This window comes from Gallinula chloropus (genome assembly GCF_964237585.1).
Source record: "Gallinula chloropus genome assembly, chromosome: 7".
Classification (NCBI taxonomy): Eukaryota; Metazoa; Chordata; class Aves; order Gruiformes; family Rallidae; genus Gallinula; species Gallinula chloropus.
In genome coordinates, this window is record NC_140092.1 from 29,704,868 (window position 1) to 29,723,867 (window position 19,000).

General features: G+C 46.6%; 1 protein-coding gene across 1 annotated transcript in view; it reads left to right on the forward strand.

Moving 5' to 3' along the window:
* Nucleotides 1–305: 305 nt before the first annotated feature.
* STOX2 (storkhead box 2) overlaps nucleotides 306–19,000 on the forward strand; it is a 78,185-nt gene continuing 59,490 nt past the window's right edge. The window contains exon 1 of the mRNA XM_084266607.1: nucleotides 306–734. Within this exon, the coding sequence (XP_084122733.1) occupies nucleotides 569–734 (166 nt within the window). The 5' untranslated portion in view covers nucleotides 306–568. The remainder of the gene's footprint in view (nucleotides 735–19,000) is intronic.

The following is a 19,000-nucleotide window of genomic DNA, read 5'->3' on the forward strand; positions in this document are numbered from 1 at the left end:
GCCGGGAGCTGCCGCTTGCCTCCCCAGCGCCGGGCGCGCCGCGGTCGGGGTCGCAACCATCGGCCGCGGGTTTTTCCTCATTTGTTTGGGCCTTTTGTGTGGCTGCTCACAGTTGGCTAAGCACGGCCGGGCTGAATCGGGCCATTGTTCGGGACCCCCGAGCTCCCACGCTGCACATCTCTCGTCCCCATCCCTTCCCCCCCTGTCCCCGTCCCCCGTTCCCCCCCCTCCCCCTTTCTCCCCTTCATTTCTTTTTTTTTTTTTTGCCTGAGAAGCCACATAACGTGCCTTTCCTCCGTGCGAATCTGGGAGCCGTAAGCCGGACCGATTGCAAATGAAGTGTAATGCATTGTGGGACGTGTGTAAAATTGGATCATTCGAGGGGAAAAAAAAAAAAAAAGGAAGGGACCTGCGGCTGGCGCCCTAGAAGAGGCAGCGGCGAGATGCGCGCAGGTTGCGCCCCCGCGGTACCCGCGCTAGGCTGATGCCCGGCAGCAGCGCTCCCCCGGCGAGCCGCACGGCCTGACCCCATGCTGCGGCGGGAGGATTAGGCTCGGGCATCCTCAGGATGAAGAAGACGCGGAGTACGACCTTGCGGCGGGCCTGGCCTAGCTCCGACTTCTCCGATCGGGCCTCGGACCGCATGAGGTCCCGCAGCGAGAAGGACTACCGGCTGCACAAACACTTCCCACCGGCTTTTATTTCCCAGGCATCACGGGGCTACATGACATCAGGTTTGTAACATGATTTGTGGGTGCGGGAGAGGTTTGGGGTTTGGTTCGGTGGGTGGTTTGATGGTGCTTGGTGGGTGTTTTAATTGGGAAGCGGGCTGCTGCGGGATGTGTGTGTGTGTTCCCATCCTCTGGCGAGGCTGTGTCTCTGGGTGCAGAGAGGAGCCCGCAACCGGGAGCGCAAGTTTTCATGAATAATGCACCAAAAAAAAACCCAACCACATAGCATACATCCACCATTTTGTACCTCTGCAAGATTCCCAGCAGGGCCCTCGCAATATGGTGTTTAAAATCTATTAGTCAAGTGAAATAAACGCCCGAGAGGAAGGGCCGCGCGTCTCTGTCGTGGCCCCGCAGATGGAACCCGGCTGGGTGCGCAGAGCGTGGAGCCCTTTGCTCCTTTTGTGCATAAAAGCATGTGCTGGGTATTTACTGCTGCTCCGCGCCTTCCCCTGCTCAATGCGGTCAGCTCTGGCTGCAAACTCATCAGGCTTTCCTGTATTTTTTCCATTTTGGAAAGGAAAAGGATCACCTGGGATCGCGAATGCCTCTCGCCTGGTTGCGGGCTCTCCCGGTTCTGCAGTGGCAGGGCTGGCTGTGGGGAAGATGACTGTAAACACGTTTGCATTCATTATTTGAAGCCTAGAAGGAGACCAGACCTCTGTGTGTGTGTGGGGGGGGGGAACACACACGTGTGCATGTATATTCCTCTCTCTCCATCGCTTTCAAGGGAGGCCGTAGGGAAATAATGGATGTTGCACCAACATGTTTGTGCATGGGAGAGACCGCAAACAAAACAAAAACCGGCGCAGGGAAAGGCAGGCGTGGGGGGAGAGGCTTGGCCTCTGACAGAGTGCTGGTGCGATTTCGGAAAGCCTCGGTGCTGTTAATGGAAGCTGCTCCATCCTGAAATGCATCTTCATGGCCTTGGAATTCAGACATTTCATGAACTCCCGAAAGAAGACTTGGGAAAATGCTGATGGGGAGGGGGGCTGGGGGGGCAGAAAATCCTGGAAACCTCCTTTGTTGTTCTGCCGCCTGCTTATTGTGACGATTGGGCATAATGTTTCATTACTGTGATGGCAAATCCCAATTTATCGTGAGGGCACGCGTTCCCTCTGAGGCTCCATTTAGGTTGAGTAGGCAGATTCCTTTAAAGGAGAAAAAGAGGGAGAGGGGGAAAACGAAGGTATTTATTATGCATTACTAAAAGCATTTCAAGCCCTGTGCTCCGTCCCCGTCCCCCCCCCCCACTATTTCTGCTGCAAAGGTTGAGCCAGAGATTGTGGTGGTTAGTTTTATGCTCACTTTCCTATCTCTCTGGCCTGAATAAACACATCTCTGCAGTCAGGATTGGCTTCTCCTGTCTTAAAAATGTCTCACTGCTGTTCTTAATGCCTGAGCACAGGGGAAGTAATACACATCCCAGTGAAAAATCTGCCCGTGTAAGATACTGTGCTGTTTTGGCAATAGCCGCCCTGATTTTTCCCTTTCCTGGGGAGCCACGTATGGAGAGGAAATGACAAGGATAATTTATGCTTGAACAGCTGAAGAAGAGGAGAATGGTGGTGGTGGTGGTGGTGGAAGGGTTGTTTTGTTTCGTTGGCGCTGCAGGACCGGGAAGCAGCTGGAAAGCCAAATCTGCCTGTACCGTGGAGGTTTTCCTTGTTCTGCATCCCGGTATTCCCACTGTAGGACACCCGCTGTGTTGGCTCTGTCGAGGTCGGTACTTTAAGGCCTGTCTTTCGGCGTGGAAGCCTGTATCTAGAAGAGAAGGGGCCCACGTGAACGCCTTGCACCAAGCAGTGTGGGGGTTTTCTGCTTGTTTTTGATTCTTCAGGGAAGCAGCCTGGCTCAGTAGAAGCCTTATCTTGGCGAGACCCACGCAATCCAACCGGGAGCTCAAGCACCAGCAATCTGCAGAATCAGATCTGACACCCAGCATTAGCTTTTGGCAGATACCTGTGTCATTTGGGGGAGGAGGGGAGCATAGATTTGTAATCTCCTCTCAGTGTTTCAAAGTAATCTCCAGACCCCCAAAATACTGTGTGTGTGAATATACAGTGCACTGGTTTCAACTGCAGTGACTGAAGAAGGACAAATGTGTGTAGTTTGAGTAATTTGCTGAAGTGGTTGGAGGGAGAAGACCATGAAAATTAAAATCAGCAAATGTTTGGTGGCTGTTGGGTTTGTTGTGTTTGGTTTTTTTAAAAAACTAACACCTTAGCAGGCTTTTTAGCTGGAAATGCAATTGTTTTCTCTTGATGGATAGTTTCCCCATTCGTTTATTTTTAGAGGATCTTTATCCGCTGCCTTTGCAAATATTAGTTTTGGGAAGACTGGCTACTGTATTTAAGACTTCTCCCTACTTAAAGGAAGCTCTCTTCCTCGCAGGAAATCTACAGGAAGTCTTCTGGCATCAAAAGTTGTGGGGATCAGGAATACAAATAAGTTCTTTGTCGCCCTGAATGTTGTAGGGGGAGAAAGTGTCCTGAAACACATGGCCTTTTCAGAGGGCTGCATTCTGTTTATCCAACCATTTAACCTCATCACCATTAGCATTGTTGTGGTTCCCTTCTCATTAAATGCCGCATTGTTTGGGGTGGGGCTGGAGGGTGGGAAAGAAACCTTTGGGGTTTTGCCTCAATTACTCTGCTTAGGGAAATGTGATAAAGCAGAGGGGTGGGAAGGGGCCTTCAGGAAGATGTTTTAAAAAGCCTGAAACGTTAATATTTGCCCATGCCTGGATGAGGGATGGAGAACTCAGGGAACGTAGGAAATCACACATTTCTACTGCTGAATAATCTCTTGATACACGCTATTAAATGGGGTGTACTCCAGGGTTTCTTTAGGCCTCCTAGCAACCACTTGGTTCAAAGGCCATGCAAGGAGCTCATTGTTCATGTGGAATATTAATTTCCCAGCGGAGGAGTGACTTGGAGAGAAAAAAAACACTGGGAAAGAAAACTACACCAATGTAGAGCTTTGACCTTGCGTGGAAAAGAGATGTTGAAAAGTTTGAATCCAGTAAAATTCGTACACCCTGCTGAAAAAGGGGGAAATGCCCTTGAAGGTTTTGATAGATTGCTGCTTAATTGAAGGGAAAATAAAGAAATCTTAGGAACTGTCAAGCAGGATAAAACCTACTGAAACTTAGGAGGGCTCCAAAAAGCCACCAGAAATAATAGGACTTTTGAACAGTTGGAAGCTTGTTGACTCCTCTTTTTGTTCATTTTCCCCTCCTAAATAAGAACGGCAAGCCCTGGGTTTTGCTTTAGCAGAGAGAGGAACTGCAGCCTGTGGTTGACCCAGATGTTAAATGTTACCAGAAATAAGTAGCACTCTGGAAAGAAGGAATTTTTTCTGCAGCCTTTCCTGAGCTGCTTTAATTGAAGATCTTGGTGTCAGAGGTAATGTGTCAGTTTGAGATGGGGGTGGTGTAGGGTAACAGTCCAGCACACACAGCACGAAGGAAGGTCTGAAGAGCTTTCTGCAACAATAAAAACTTAATTCCAGAGCATTTTTACTTGAAGGTTACCCTCTGAAAACTTTGCAATTATGTTACTGATCCTTGCTATAAAATTTCCTTGCAGAGGTGGTGGTGCTCTGAAGTTGAAGTATAAAATTCAGTCTCTGTGTTGTCCTACTGTTGCTGGAGTTTGATTACCAGGTTGAAGCAAAAGGGAAAGTAGAGAAGGTCGGCACTATGATGGTATCTGTGCGCAAATTAAAATGTGGAGGAGGAAAAGATATCCTTATTCTCTGCCTCAAGGATGTCTGATGGAAGGTCTAGGACTGCCTCTTCAGCCTCCTTTAACAGTAAGAGGGATCTTGGGAGTCATTTGAGCAAATTTGAGAGTCTTGAGTAATTTTTCATTAGAGGTTCAAGTTTAAAAAAAAAATAAAATTAATATTTGGAGATAACCAGGCGTGATCTGAAGAGCTCAGCTTAGTGTAATTGGGGAATGACAGATACATGCAAACCCTTGAAGCTTGTTCAGTTCTCCTGTCCCTTAATTCAGTTATCTAAATGAATACGTTGTAGCTTGAAAGTAGCTGTACTGTAATTAATATTTAATGGAATAATCAGTATTGCATCACCTTCTTCTTCTCTCAGCCTGGTATTAAGAAACACCTTCTAATTCATCCGCTTAACAGTAACGGGATCTCTTTGCCTCCCTGGATTTTGAGTAGTTTCAGGCTGCCTTAGACCAGACCCATTAATGGGGCAGTAAAACTGAGAGCGTGTGGGTGTGAGTGGCTAGCAGGGCTGCTTTGCCTCCGGGCTCCTGCTCTGTCTCCTTGGCTTCAGCCTGTGCTGGGCTGGTGAACCCCAAGCAGGTTGCTGTGTTCAGTTACCTCGGGGGCCTTACTTGCTTCATGGCTTGGGAAATCGTGGCTCCTGTGCTCGCTCTGCCCTCCAGTTCCTTTTGGCTTTTGGGGCATCTGCTTACCTTGTCAGAGAAGTGGCAACTTTGCAGCCTGATGTGGGGACAGGATCTGTGTGTGCTCTGGCTTCAGACAGCAGTCTTGGTGCAAGTTCATGGACCAGTCATGTTTCTGCTGTTTCTAGGTCATTTTGTTTTCCCCTTGCTTTCTTGCTGTCCTGATTTTGGCAGGGCAAGAGTTAATTTCCCTCCTAGCAGCTGGCGCAGGGCTGTGGTTTGGATTTAGGATGAGAATCGTGTTGATAACACACTGATGTTTTTAGTGGCTGCCAAGCAGTCAAGGACTCTGCAGCTTCTCCTGCTGGCCTGCCAATGAGAAGGTGGGGGGTGCCGAAATAACCAAAGGGATATTCCCTACCAGATGACATCATTGCTCAGTATATAACTGGGGGGTGGCTGTGAGGGGGAACAACTTGGGAGCTAGATAAGCATCACCCTCAGGTGGTGGGACATTGTGCTGCTTGCTTTGTGTAATAATTGTTAATATTATTTTTCATGTTCAGTTACTGTTAATAATATTATTATTCCTCTTCTATTAAAGTATCTTTATCTCAATATATGAGTTTTACCTTTTTATTTTATTTTTTCCTTTTGGGTTGTCTCCCCATCCCACCGCAGGGGTGGAGGGAGGGAGCGAATGGCACTGTGGCTGTCGTAGCTGCTGGGTGGGTTCAACCATGGCACTTCCCTAAAAGTCCTTGGAAGGCAGTCATCTCTCCCCCCTCTGTAGGAGGGACCCTGGCTTCCCCTCCTGCTGCAGCCCGTGCAGTGTTGGCTCCAAGGCTGGCATGCAGTGCTGTGCACATACCAGTCTGCACCCCTGGTCCTTTCCCACCAGATACTGAGGTGCTTTCAGCGTATCTGTGACTCTGCTTTTAGCCCAAGCCACAGGCAGTGTCCCATGTACCCCTTGTGCTTTCAGCTGACAAACTGCATTCCTGTTGTTCCTCTTGGCTGCTGCGACCTACGAGCAAGGGGAGCCAGAGCAGCCACTTTTTTTCCCCAAAGTAAAATCAAAGAGGAACTAGTATAAGAAAGAAACAGAAGCCTGTGTGTGCCTATCTTACCTAGATCCATTTGGATTTCTATCTTGTTTCACAGGTCTCATCCCCTCAGGGCTATGTTTCAGGTTATGTTTCCTCCCCAGCCTGTGCTGCTGCTTGCAGGCAAAGTGCTGATGTTCTCTCTGATGGTTTGCTTGGACCTTTGGCCAAGTCAGGGTGCATGGAAGTGCACCAGGATCAGGTCACTGAAGGGTGTCACCTCACTGGTGTTTGCACAGAGGTGTCAGTCTGAACCTGAGTGCATTTTTAGGTGTGTTCTCTGGTATTCCTGTGACTGCAGTCATTTGTTATATGCACACTAGACATTGTGAGAGCCTACTGAAGATAGAGGAAGCTCCTCTTTCAGGGACAGACAAGGGTTCAGAACGCGGTACTGATTCTTCACAAATAGCTCCCAGTCTTTCACAGGTGTAGAAGTTTCATTCTATCTTTGTTGGCAACATTTGATAGACCTGAAGGGTGTTGAATATCTTGCCATTTTGGAATTGAATACAGCCACATCTTTGCAAAATGCATTACCTGTTGGAGGAGGCTGAAACGTGAGGATTTTGTGGATCACCTTGGTTTTCAGCCCAGTGACCTGCTCAGTTGTGAGCAACAACAGAACTTCATTTGTATGCAGGAGAGTTCATCCCAGACCAAACTACCATCCTCTGTAACATTCTTTGCACGCTTCAAAGAGGTCTAAGTACAATTAGGTATGAAGACTAAAAAGATGATATTTTGCTATGCACCTTGTAGAAGTCCTCCAAACATTGGGGAGTTTCTTTCTGGGGTTCTGAGGAGCTTCTTTAATGGGATTCTGCTCCATGAGTGGTAGCAGGTTGTAGAAAGTATCTCACTGAAGTGCATTTAAACTGAATCAGCATCCTGTCACCTAAACACTGGGCTGTGATTTGAGAAAAGCAGCATTGAAAAAGATTTTCAGACACAATTACTCTTGGCTCATCCTGTGCTTGATTTTTACCTGGTTGGAACAGGCCAGACAGTATTAAAGCCATGATCAAAAAGTGTCAGCTAATTTAGAACTTATGTAGGGATTGCTAAATAGTACAATAGATATTGTGGTGGGGTGGGGTTTTTTTAATTGACAAGTGGGTTTTTATTTTATTGCATTATTTTAAATGCTAAAGCTGCTATTAAATTATCAGTACTGGGCATTAGATGGTTTTGGTGGAGTAGATGTAAATCTGAGCCTAGAAGTAAGGATTGCCCTTTGCAAGAAGTGTCTAAATGAATACTTACTACAATTCTGCCTAACTGTTGTGTTTCATTTTCACCAGAAAAAGGAAAAGTATTAGCAACCATTGAAATGGAGACCTGAATGCCTGAACTTAACCAGAACACTTTCAGTTATAGGTATTTTTTTTCTAGGTAGATTAAATATGAGGATAGGCAGAAAGAAGGGTTAAAACCTTCTTTTAAAGGCTCAGGGAACTCTGTGCTTCTGTACTTGTCCTCACAATAATGTTTGGTACCAAGGCCAACGGTGACTGGAGTAGTTCTGGGGAAAATGCTTGACTATTGAAGCTCAAAACTCTCCCAAACCTGGGTTTGTTGCTTCCAAGTGGCACTGCCTGTAGCTATGAGGAGGTATGAAAGTTGTTTTTAGCTAGTGGCTAGCTTTTTTTTCCTGCACATTTCTCAAGTTGGCTGCTCTGCTGATGCTGGTTTATATCTGACTCTTGGATGACATATAGGTGCTGGAATTATCTTGTTCAAATAGACTGTGGAGGAGAGGGGATTAAAAAAAGAAGAGAAGAAAGGAGGACCTGGCTTTACAGGAAGTGTGTTTGGGCGTGTGGTGTGATGGAGCGGGCAGAGTGGTCTACTTTAGGCAAGAGCCCTGGGCTCCATTGGCAGCTTGTAAGCAAACAGTAACCAAACCAAGGGAACTTGATATCCAACAAGCTTGAATTCATTATAGAAAGCATAGCGATTTCCCCTTTACCCCTCCTCCAAGTAGAGATTAAAATGACTGGGTGTGGAAGTCAGGAGGTGAGGGAGGTGTTCCCACCTTCATTTTCCTGGGTGCCCAAACTGTTTCTGCAGTTCCCTACATGTAGGTTGTTACCTGTTCGGTAGGACAACTGTCTCCTTTATTCTGTACTGTAATACTGCTAAAAAAAGGTCCTATCTCAGCCCAGGCCTTAAATTGGTAACACTGGCTAAGAACAAATATCCAGAAATAGGTGTGTTTGTTCTGCAAGTGAAGTCCTGCATTCAAAGCAAACTTTGGAGGATGATATTTAGAAGAATTTTCCATCTCTCCCTCCTGCAAGCTGAAGAAGAAAAGAAAGCCTGTTTATAATAGCAGCAGTAAATGATGTGGAATGATTGTTACTCAGTACTGTTATCACTTCTATCTTGTCAACCAACTCCTCACAACCCAAAGATCGTTCTGTTTTTCATTAAATTGTAGATGATGTGATTCCTGCAATTTTCAAAGCCTAGGAGTGGTTCCTGTTACTTCAGTGGGAAATGCTGTCTGTAGGAGACAGCCACAAACGCAGGATTTATGAGAAATTTCAAGTCGTGGGGATGAAAAAAAAACCTCAACTCCCAGGTCTTGATGGTTTGATTTGATAGGGTGGGAAAGCAGAATACAAAAGAGGAAGAATAAAGGTTTTATTTGAGGAACTGCTTTTAATTTGTGGACTTTTATTTGGACCTGTGATTTTTGAGGGTGGGATTGGCCTGTGCGTTGTGTGTGAGTTTTGTGTTGATTGTAGTCGTACTAGGGCTTTTTATCTACTGAAAGTAGGGAGACAGCAGAAGCATCTTGCAAGCCTTTAATTTTGTGTTGGTCTGGTAAAGCTACAGCTAATGTTTGTTCCTCTGTGTTCCCTGAGAGGTAGGGGTGGCTGGGCAGCGCGTCGCACGCTTCGGCTTCCCGCTGAAATGGTGAAGCAGTAGCTGCTTCTGTTCACCAGTTGTTCTTTTCTGGAAGTTGTCCAGGTGACAACTAGAAGAATTTCAGCCCTCTCTCTTCCTTGCACGTTACTGACCAAGGGGTTTATTTTGCAAAGTGTGTCTAACATCAGAGTAGAGCAGACTCTTGGACACTGATTGCCATCTTCCCAAATGTGATGGAGAGTGCAGCTGCGGGTTGGCTGGGATGTTGGGACTGAAGCTACTGAGAATCACAGAATGTCAGGAGTTGGAAGGGACCTCCAAAGATCATCTCGTCCAACCCCCTGCCAGAGCAGCATCACCCAGACTAAATCCCACAGGAACACATCCAGGAGGGTTTGAATGTCTCCAGAGAAGGAGACTCCACAGCCTCTCTGGGCAGCCTGTCCCAGGGCTCTGTCACCCTCACAGGGAGAAAGTTCCTCCTTGTGTTCCCATGGAACCTCCTCTGCTCCAGCTGCACCCGCTGCCCCTTGTCCTATCTCTGGCCATCCCTGAGAAGAGCCTGGCTCCTTCCTCCTGACTCTCACCCTTTACATATTTATAGACATGATGAGGTCACCCCTCAGTCTCCTCCAAGCTAAAGAGGCCCAGCTCCCTCATGAGGAAGGGGTTCCACTCCCTTCATCACCTTGGTGTCCCTGCGCTGGGCTCTTTCAGGGAGTTCTCTGTCCTTCTTGAACTGAGGGGCCCAGAACTGGACCCAATATTCCAGGTGTGGTCTCAGCAGGGCAGAGCAGAGGGGTAGAAGGAGCTGTCTTGCCCTACTAACCACAGCCCTTCTCATACACTCTAGGAAGCCATTGCCCTATCTCTTCTTGAGTTTGGGTATTGTCCTCAGCATGGTACCCCTGTCCATGAAGCATCACGTGTACCTGTTCCTGAGGCGCTGATAGCAAATAGAATCTCTGATTTAAATGATCTCAAACCACCTTTTCCAGGTACCATTTTCTTTCCCAGCTGTATTGTTTAAAGGAAAAAAAAAAAATGAATAGGCCTTTGTATTGGGTTTGACCTCAACGTTTTGAGGCCCAAAGAGCATAATAGACAATTCAGAAATACTTATTTAATGTGGCCTGGAAAAAGGCAAAGTTTGGTAGGAAAGCTGAGTTCATCATAACACAGGAAGCTGTGTTGGGAGAACCTAGATTATATAAACCAGTTTTCATGCCCCTTTGTGTTCTTTTCATTTCCTCCATAATTTCCTATGGATTTCCTGTTGATGACCTGTGACCTACTTTCAGAAGATGAACTTCTGACCATATGTGATAATGTTTTAAAGGCCATAAATTGGACTGCTTATCTTAGAAGCCAGTAAAGATGACAAACTAATTTTCATTGCCATACTTTAGTTTGCCACTTAACTTTTCAGAGTGTTCCAGAACAAAGCAGCAATCTTCATTTCCATAGGATGTTCTAAGTTCTGCTCCCCTGAGAATTTCCATTCTTGGGTCATACAGTGGACTTTATTTTACCACACATAAACCTTAAAATAAATAATTTTTTTTAACAGGGTGAAACTGAAATGTTGTTTTTTACAAGGTTTTCTTCACATTTGAGTGCTTTTAGGTGTAAATGCCAGCTGATGAGTAGAAGGAACAAAAGCTTCAGAGGAAAAGGTTTATTGGCTTTAACATGTTGGAAACAGCTTCAATGCCCAGGTGCAAATTGAGTGTATCTGCTGCACATCTCTTTTGGGAGAGGGAGGGCAGGTACTGCTGGCCATGGAAAGTTCACCCTGAGGTCCGAGGGGTCCCTCAGCTTCTGATGGCAACTTCAGGGCAGGTTTACAGCTGCAGGGCTGGAATCAGAGCAGAGCTTGCTGCTTTGCACTAGTCCAGTCCAAAATTATGAATGAAGGAAACCCGTCTGTGGGGAATATTTAGGGGCTTCTAATAGGTTCCTAGGTATGGAGTCTCTGCTTTCAGTGTGGGTAGATGTAGTTGCTTTGTCCCTCCTTAGTTGAATGTGTTCTATGAAAGAAAATCTTTACTATGAGGGTGGTGAGGCACTGGAGCAGGTTGCCCAGACAGGTTGTAGAAGCCCCATTCGGATTGGATGGGGCTTCGGGCAACCTGATCTAGTGAACCCAAGGCAGGGGGTTGGAACTAGATGGGCTTTGAGGTCCCTTCCAATCCAAACCGTTCTGTGATGATTCTATGATATTGGTTTGTGGTGGAAACTACCTTAGGGAAATTATGGGGTGTGGTGTATATGTATTCACTTGGTCAGTAGGATCACAGTATGGAAGTACTCTGAGACCAGGGCTCAGTGAAAATCATTTAGTCTTCTGTATGGGACAAGTGACCATTGAATTTCAGGACTGAACTCTTGAAATCATATTCCCATGGGATGTCTGCATAAGAATGGAGCTGGTTGAAGAATTTTTACAAAACACAGAAGCAAAAAAATTGTTTTCTGTGTTTTTTTTCCAGGCAGCTCTATAATGAAGTCTCAATTTCTGACAGCTTTTTAGCATTTCTTTGGAAAGAGGTAGAGCCAGCTCTAAATTAAATGTTTTGGGGGTGGGTTTTTTGGTTGGTGTTTTGTTTGTTGGAATCATGAGGCCTTTTCCTTTAGGTCAATCCTAGGTTCAGTCTGTATAATTATTTTAATTGCAGAAATATGCTCTGGTAACCATGAGCACAATTAGGCATCTTTTGGAAACCTCCCTTTAAAGAGCACGGCCTTAACTACCTTTTTTCTGAGGTATGATGTAGCTGTGTATGGTATTGTGGGGCCCCCAGTGCAAGAAAGATGTGGGACTGTTGGAGAGGGGTCAGAGGAGCCACAAAGATGATTAGAGGGCTGGAGCACCTCCCCTATGAAGAGAGGCTGAGGGAGCTGGGCTTGTTCAGCCTGGAGAAGAGAAGGCTGCGGGGGGACCTCTTTGCAGCCTGCCAGTCCCTGAAGGGAGCAGAGAAACAGGAGGGAAATCAACTTTTTAAAAGGGTAGAAAATGGCAGGACAAGGGGGATGGATTGAAGCTGAAGGAAGGAAGGTTTAGATTAGATATTAAGGGGAAGTTCTTTACAAAGAGAGTGGTGAGGGGCTGGAACAGGCTGCCCAGAGAGGTGGTGGATGCCCCATTCCTAGAGGTGTCCAAGGCCAGGTTGGATGGGGCCCTGGGCAACCTTGTGTAGCTCCAGGCCTGGAGGTTGGTGTCCCTGCCTGTGGCAGGGGGTTGGAACTGTGATCCTTGGGGTCCCTTCCAAGCCAGACCAGTCTGTGATTGTTTATTTCAGAGCCAGATGCAAAAACGTTTCATCAGCTGGATGGTCTGCAGCACTGCACTGCGCAGGAAGGCATGGCTCTGGGAGTGGATCCGATGTTACATGTTTCCAGCCTGTGCTCTGTGCGTGTGTACTAGTGGTTTGACGTGAGAATGGACACCAAGTCCCCAAGGGTTTGAGTTTGTCCCTTTGTGGGAAAAGTGCACCAATTTTTGGTTGACTGTTCAGGTAGGGAACCTTAACTCCCAGCAGTGCTGTTTCCCCAAATGACGCACGTGTCCGTCTCCCGTGCGCGTATTCTTTGCCTACATCAGGGAACTGGAAAGGCTGAGGAGGGAATAACTGTACCTGCTGAGTGATGCTCCCTTTTAATTGAAGTCTGCCTGCCTTATCACTCTCTACAGCTACCTGAAGGGAGGTTGTGGTGAGCTGGGGCTCAGCTTCTTCTTGCAGATAACTAGCGACAGGACAAGAGGGAATGGCTGCAAGTTGCACCAGGGGAGGTTCAGGTTAGAAATGAGGAGAAATTTCTTCTCAGGAAGAGTGGTTGGGCATTGGAATGGGTTGCCCTGGGAAGGTGGTGGATTCACTGTGTCACTGTCCCTCGGGGTGTTCAAGGAAAGGTTGGGTGAGGTACTCAGGGACATGGTTTAGTGAGTAATAGAGGTGGTGGGGGAATGGTTGGACTAGATGATCTTGGAGGTCTTTCCCAACCTTCACGATTCTGTGAGTAAGGGCCATAGATTGGACAGCTAGAGAAACTGGGGCAGGCTTTCCAAAAACAAGGGTGGGTGTGATGGCAGTGAACAAAAAGAAGGCTCGTGGGCAGAGCTGCTGTTCTTCCAGAGCAGACTTGCATTATTGCATCCTGGCCAGCAGTACTTCCACAGCTCACCCCAATTCCATTTAACTGGCTGGGATTTAGATCAGGACCATTGCTCCTTCACTTGCATCCCTCTGAGCTCATTTCAAAGGCCAATAATTGATAGAACTTCTTTTCCTGCCTACCAGATGATAATGTCATTCAGTTTTCATGCCAGTGCTGACTGTTCCAAGTCAAGCAGCAAGCACACAGCAGTGCAGTGCACTCAGCTTCTCCTGGTTCCCTTTTTCGCATCCACAAGGAATGCACTGAAGTACAAGGAAGTGTTTCCCTGTAGCATGCATTTAGATTTAAGTAATAAAAAAGTCAAGGGGGGGAAAGCTTTACTTGCCTGTGTGGTAATTCATTACCAAGTTAATGGCGTGGTTGAATAGGAGGATGTATTTCAAGCAACGTTAAAACATACGAAGCCATGGTGACAGATTTAACTCATGGGTTGGTGTCACACAGGAATTCCTGATTCTTATAACTGGGATTTGAATGGTAGTCACATCATCACACGTTCTCTATTTACATAAGATAGGTTGGGAGGTCGTGGAAGAGGCACTTGTTAGTTATTTCTGTGATTCCACTTACTCCCTTCGTTCAGTTAATTTTGTTCCCGTAGTTCCTCCCTTTCCTTCCCCTCTGAAACCTGGGCCTTGCAAGCCATCTCATCTCGAAGGTGACACATACCTAGATGAAAGGCCTGCATTAAGCAGGAGTTCCTCCTTGCATCAGCTCTTTGACATTCCAGAAATGTCATCTCCTGATTCACGTTGCAAGCAGGATCTGGTGCCGAGACGTTACTCATTGCCAAGTCTCCCACTTATTAATCAGGCAGAAGTGCTGTTTCAAGACAGAGCTGACCTGAGAAGGTACCACAGAAGTGGATCCTACTATTTTATGCCTTCAAAGTACCCCCTTGCCCTATTTTGAAGGTGTTGCCTGGCTCACAGGGACAATCTTGGGTGAGTGGTAATCGCTCAGCTGATAGCTAAAGGCCTTAACTTTCCAGTGTAGCTTCCTGTGCCTGTGACATGCTGGATGTCTCACTGAAAGCGCTGTTTTTTGTAGGAGCCAAACATTCAGCATCTCCAAAGACTGGCAATTTGGGCTTTGGAGGTTTTAAAATCCACGTATCTGGATTTATACCTGGGCCTGAAGTGACCCCATCCACGTGCTCAGTAAATAGGGCACCTTTACAAAGTGACAGAGCGTAGAGCTGACTACCTGTCCGGTTGGTACCATCTCTCAGGAGAGCTGCTTGAAGCATCCATCAGATTTAGGTCCCCAAGCCCCATCAGTTCATGGACCAGCATCAGAGCAACGTGTTTTCTGGGCTGGGTTTCACGTGTGTTGTGGGTGAGGCAGCTGCGTGCGGCGCTTGTTCCGGTGATGCTCCGTGTTTGCCGCCCGTGGTCCAGCTGCCTGCACATTCAGTGGAGCTCATGGCAATCATCTTTTTGCTGTCTATGTGCAAAAATAGCTTTACTGCACATGCTGAGCGGCATAATATGTTTATATAGGTTATATATAATTTTACCTTGTATTTATGGTCTTTCTAAGACTGCTGTCTTTAATCTCCACCCTTCTGCTGACGTTTTTATATTCTACTTGTTAATACAGCATCAGAGCACATCCATTTAATGTATTTGGTTTGGGGGAGACTGGATTGTGTACCAGTGGGAGTATATTTTGTTTATGTTTTGTATAAATCTGCAGGTGTTTAATTTCATATAACATGCTGTTAGCAATCGCAATTGATGTTGCAGATGTGTTGCCTGGCAAGACTAAAACATAAACATTGGGAAAACAATGCAAATGGGAGGATGCCTAACAGTGAAAATGATAGAAAGTGATGAAATTTTAGTAATAGGCTCGAGTTTAACAAAGTTTAATAATTCTCTCTCATCAGTCTTTGAGTTTGTCACCTCTTGTTTCATCTGCAGTAGTGTTGTCAGCCACCACTGCAGCACTGAGTGTCTCACAGGCAACGGGTTCTTGTGTGTGTGTGTGTCCGTGTCCGCTCCAGTCCATGATCTAATTTAAGCATCTAGTGAGTGCTTCATCAGAGTGACTCCAAACTAGATGATTTTGTAGTCTGCAGTTACTACTGCATGTTTAAAAACCCAGCATTTTAAATTGTAGAGCAAAATAAAAATGTGTCCAGTGTTCATGACAGGTTCCAAAGCCTCTGCTTTGTCCACTCTTGAAAAAGTGTGTACTTTTTTAATCTGTATTAGCTAATCTAGAGGCAACAGCAAAGGTCAAATGTTAAACGTTTCATTTGGCTTCTCTAATTGTAGGATTATTGAAAATGACCTGATAAAATGCTGGGGTCAGGTTCTTCTTTCTATGCCTGTGCCATGCTTATTGATTTTTAACTGAATGGTCACTAGTTTGTGGCAGTGTGGGAGTGACAGCAAGGCTAGTGCTGGCACAAGTAGAGTCATTTCTCTATAGATGGATAACCAGGCTACAAAATTGGACTTCATTTGATGACAGAGAAGCCCAAGGATCATTTGCAGTATGGAAATCAGTCCTCTGTTCATTAGTGCTGCTGGTTTATTCCTAATTGTCTGATTTAAATAGGGGTATTCACGCTCACATTGAACAATGCTGTGTCCTTGCAGCAGCACCATTGAAATGAGCAGCGTTACTGCTGTGACAGCAGGGAGCTCAGTCTGGTTTCACACGTACATGTAGGCTGGTGAGCCCTGCTTGCACAAGGGGCAAAAGTGGTCCTAGAGCTCGTGTGCTCAGGTGAAGGAGAAGAATCATAGAATGATAGAATCTCCTGAGTTGGGAGGGACCCATAAGGACCATGGAGTCCCACTCCTGGCTCCACACAGGCCCAGCCAAGTCAGCGCATGGGACTGAGCGCATCGTCCAGACACTTCTTGAGCTCAGCCCAGCTCGGGGCTGTGACCACTTCCCTGGGGAGCCTGTGCCAGTGCCCGACCCCTCTCTCAGTACAGAACCTCTTCCTGACATCCAGCCTGAACCTCCCCTGGCACAGCTTCATGCTGTTCCCTTGGGTTCTATCCCTGGTCCCCAAAGAGAGGAGATTGGCACCTGCCCCTTCACTCCCCCTCGACAAGAAGCCCCAGGTCTCCCCTCAGCCTCCTCTTCTCCAGGCTGAACAAACCAAGGGACTTCAGCCTCTCCTCATGAGACTTTCCCTCCAGACCCTTCACCATCCCCACTGCCCTCCTCTGGACACTCTCCAGTATTTTTGTGTCCCTCTTGTACTGTGGCACCCAAACCTGCACTCAGTGCTCGAGGTGAGGCTGCCCCAGCGCAGTGCAGAGCAGGACAGTCCCCTCCCTGGCCCAGCTGGCCATGCCATGCTTGATGCAGCCCAGGATGTGGTTGGCCCTCCTGGGCTCGCTGCTGGCTCATGGTTTCCTTGCTGTTGACCAAGACCTCAAATCCCTCTCAGCATGGCTGGGCTCCAGCGTCTGATCCTCCAGGCTGGAAGTATAGCCAAGACCTTGGGGCACTTAAGTCAAAAGCATGTAGGTGAGGGAAGGGGAAGAATTGGTGTTTAAAATGGTTGTTGCTGATTATTATTTGCAGGTAATCCTGAAATCAGGGCAGATTCTGTGATCAGTTGTCATGCACTGCTGAAACGTGCTATGGTGTGACACCACAGTTTACCTTTCCCTGAGCTACACCTTTTTGTCATCAGGAAACACGCATCAGTATTCTATTGTGCAACCAGACCAAAACCAAAAAGTCTATAAACAGGTCTCTAAGAATTATTTAAGGGCCCCTAACTTCAGAGTATGTCATGTACTTAATAGGTAGATTATGGCAAAAACTAGTGATAGGTAAACCCAAAGCATTGTCTTGTTAATCCCAATCTCAGAGCTCTTTGTGAGCAATTTTTTTTTAACAATTTCATAAAATAGAGTTATAGAATGTATTGGGTTGGAAGGGACCATCTAGTCCAACCCCCCTGCAGTAAGCAGGGACACCTTTAATGAGATCAGGTTGCTTAAAGCCCCATCAAGCCTGACCTTGAGTATCTCCAGGGATGGGGCCTCCACTATCTCTCTGGGCAACTTGTTCCAGCATCTCACCAGCCTCATAGTGAAGAATTTCTTTTTAATGTCTAATCTAACCCTACCCTGCTCTAGTTTAAAACCATTACCCCTCATCCTATCGCTCCATGCCCTTATAGTCCTTCCCCAGCTTTCCTGTAGGCCCTTCAGGTACTGGAAGGCTGCTATGAGGTCCCCCCCGAGCCTTCTCTTCTCCAGGCTGAACAAGCCCAACTCTCTCAGTCTGTCTTTGTAGGAGAAAGGATTTCACCCTTGATGCTTCAGCAGTGAGCTGGGTGACTGCTGCAAACCTGCAGGCTCTCCTCTCCTTGCAGAGCATAGCTGCCCCATCCCTACTTTGGGGTAAGATAATTTACTTAATTCAACATCAAGGGGAACACTGGATGTGTAAACATGAAAAGAAAGGGCCACAAATAAAGTGGGAACATTTAGCTGCTTTTCACAACTCTGAAACAAAATACATGCAGTGCAGCATTAGCAGGTGTTTATATAAAATAAGCTAAGGTATCACATCAAGCAACGAGACCTCTCCTATCTCAGGCACTTATCTCTTGCTAAAGCCAAGCAGCTCCCAGGTTGAAGTTGCTCAGTATTTTTGAAGTGGGTGTGGTAATGAGTTGTGCTGAGCAGCTGGGGTTTACCTGTGGGCACTTGGGCTATTGTTTTTGGCCCGACTACTTTCATCTTTGAAGACACAGAAGTGATGTCGTCAGAAGGAAAAGGCCGAAGTCTAATGAGCTTAATTTCAAAGAGCTGATGTTGGTAGCTGCATGTAAACCTTCCCTTTAGCATTTGCGTCTCAACTTTGCCATTTTTGGAAGTCTTTGGTGTAGAAATATTTACATCATATCAGGGTAAGTCCTCAGCATCCCTCTTTCCACCTCTTCCACAGTCACAAAAGGCTCTGATGGAAGCAAGGTGGTTGTTCCTGTGATCAGGGGCAGGGTAGTGGGACCCTGAGACCCGTTGGACCCCCTGCCACCAAGCCTGTCTGACCAAGCAGTTGCAAATGGGTGGGAATAACATGAACTAATTTGTTGGATGTCTCGTGGCTCCTGCTGTGTCCTGGAGTTGTAAAAACTGCCTGAAACCCGCTCAGAGAAGAGGTCACAATGTATGGAGGCATGGCTTGGTTTTAGGGATCTAGAAGTCGTAGTTACGCTGGGATCTTTCTTGGTACACGTGGGTTTATCGTCTTGGATTTGTTCAGGGAAGAGAAAAAGGCATAACCTGCTGCTGTAGCTGGTTGCATTCAGATAAGCAGTTCATGTTTGCTGTAGAGTTTAAAATGGCAGAGATTTTATTAGGGGTTTTTTTCTTGTAGAATGTGAACCACAGAAGCTGGGATCTTGCCTTGCTTGTCCTCACTTTGTGATTGTAGGGGATGGTGTCATCTCCTGTTTTCAGTGCTGTCTTCAGTGTGATTGCAGCTATAGTTTACATGGTGGAATAACATCAGGGAGCAAGTTAATATTGGATTTGTAGCTTTGCTTAGGGTAGTTCATCAGACAAGACCAACCAGCCCTTCATGTGACCTTAGCAAATGCTCTGTGGTAGAGCAAACCTCAGAGATACTGTGGACTGGCTTTGGAGGTCGAAGGTGGGATGTGCTCTCCAGTGGTTCCCAGAGCATCAGCAGTACAGAACAAGTGGAGCTGTGGGGTTTATGGGTTTAACAG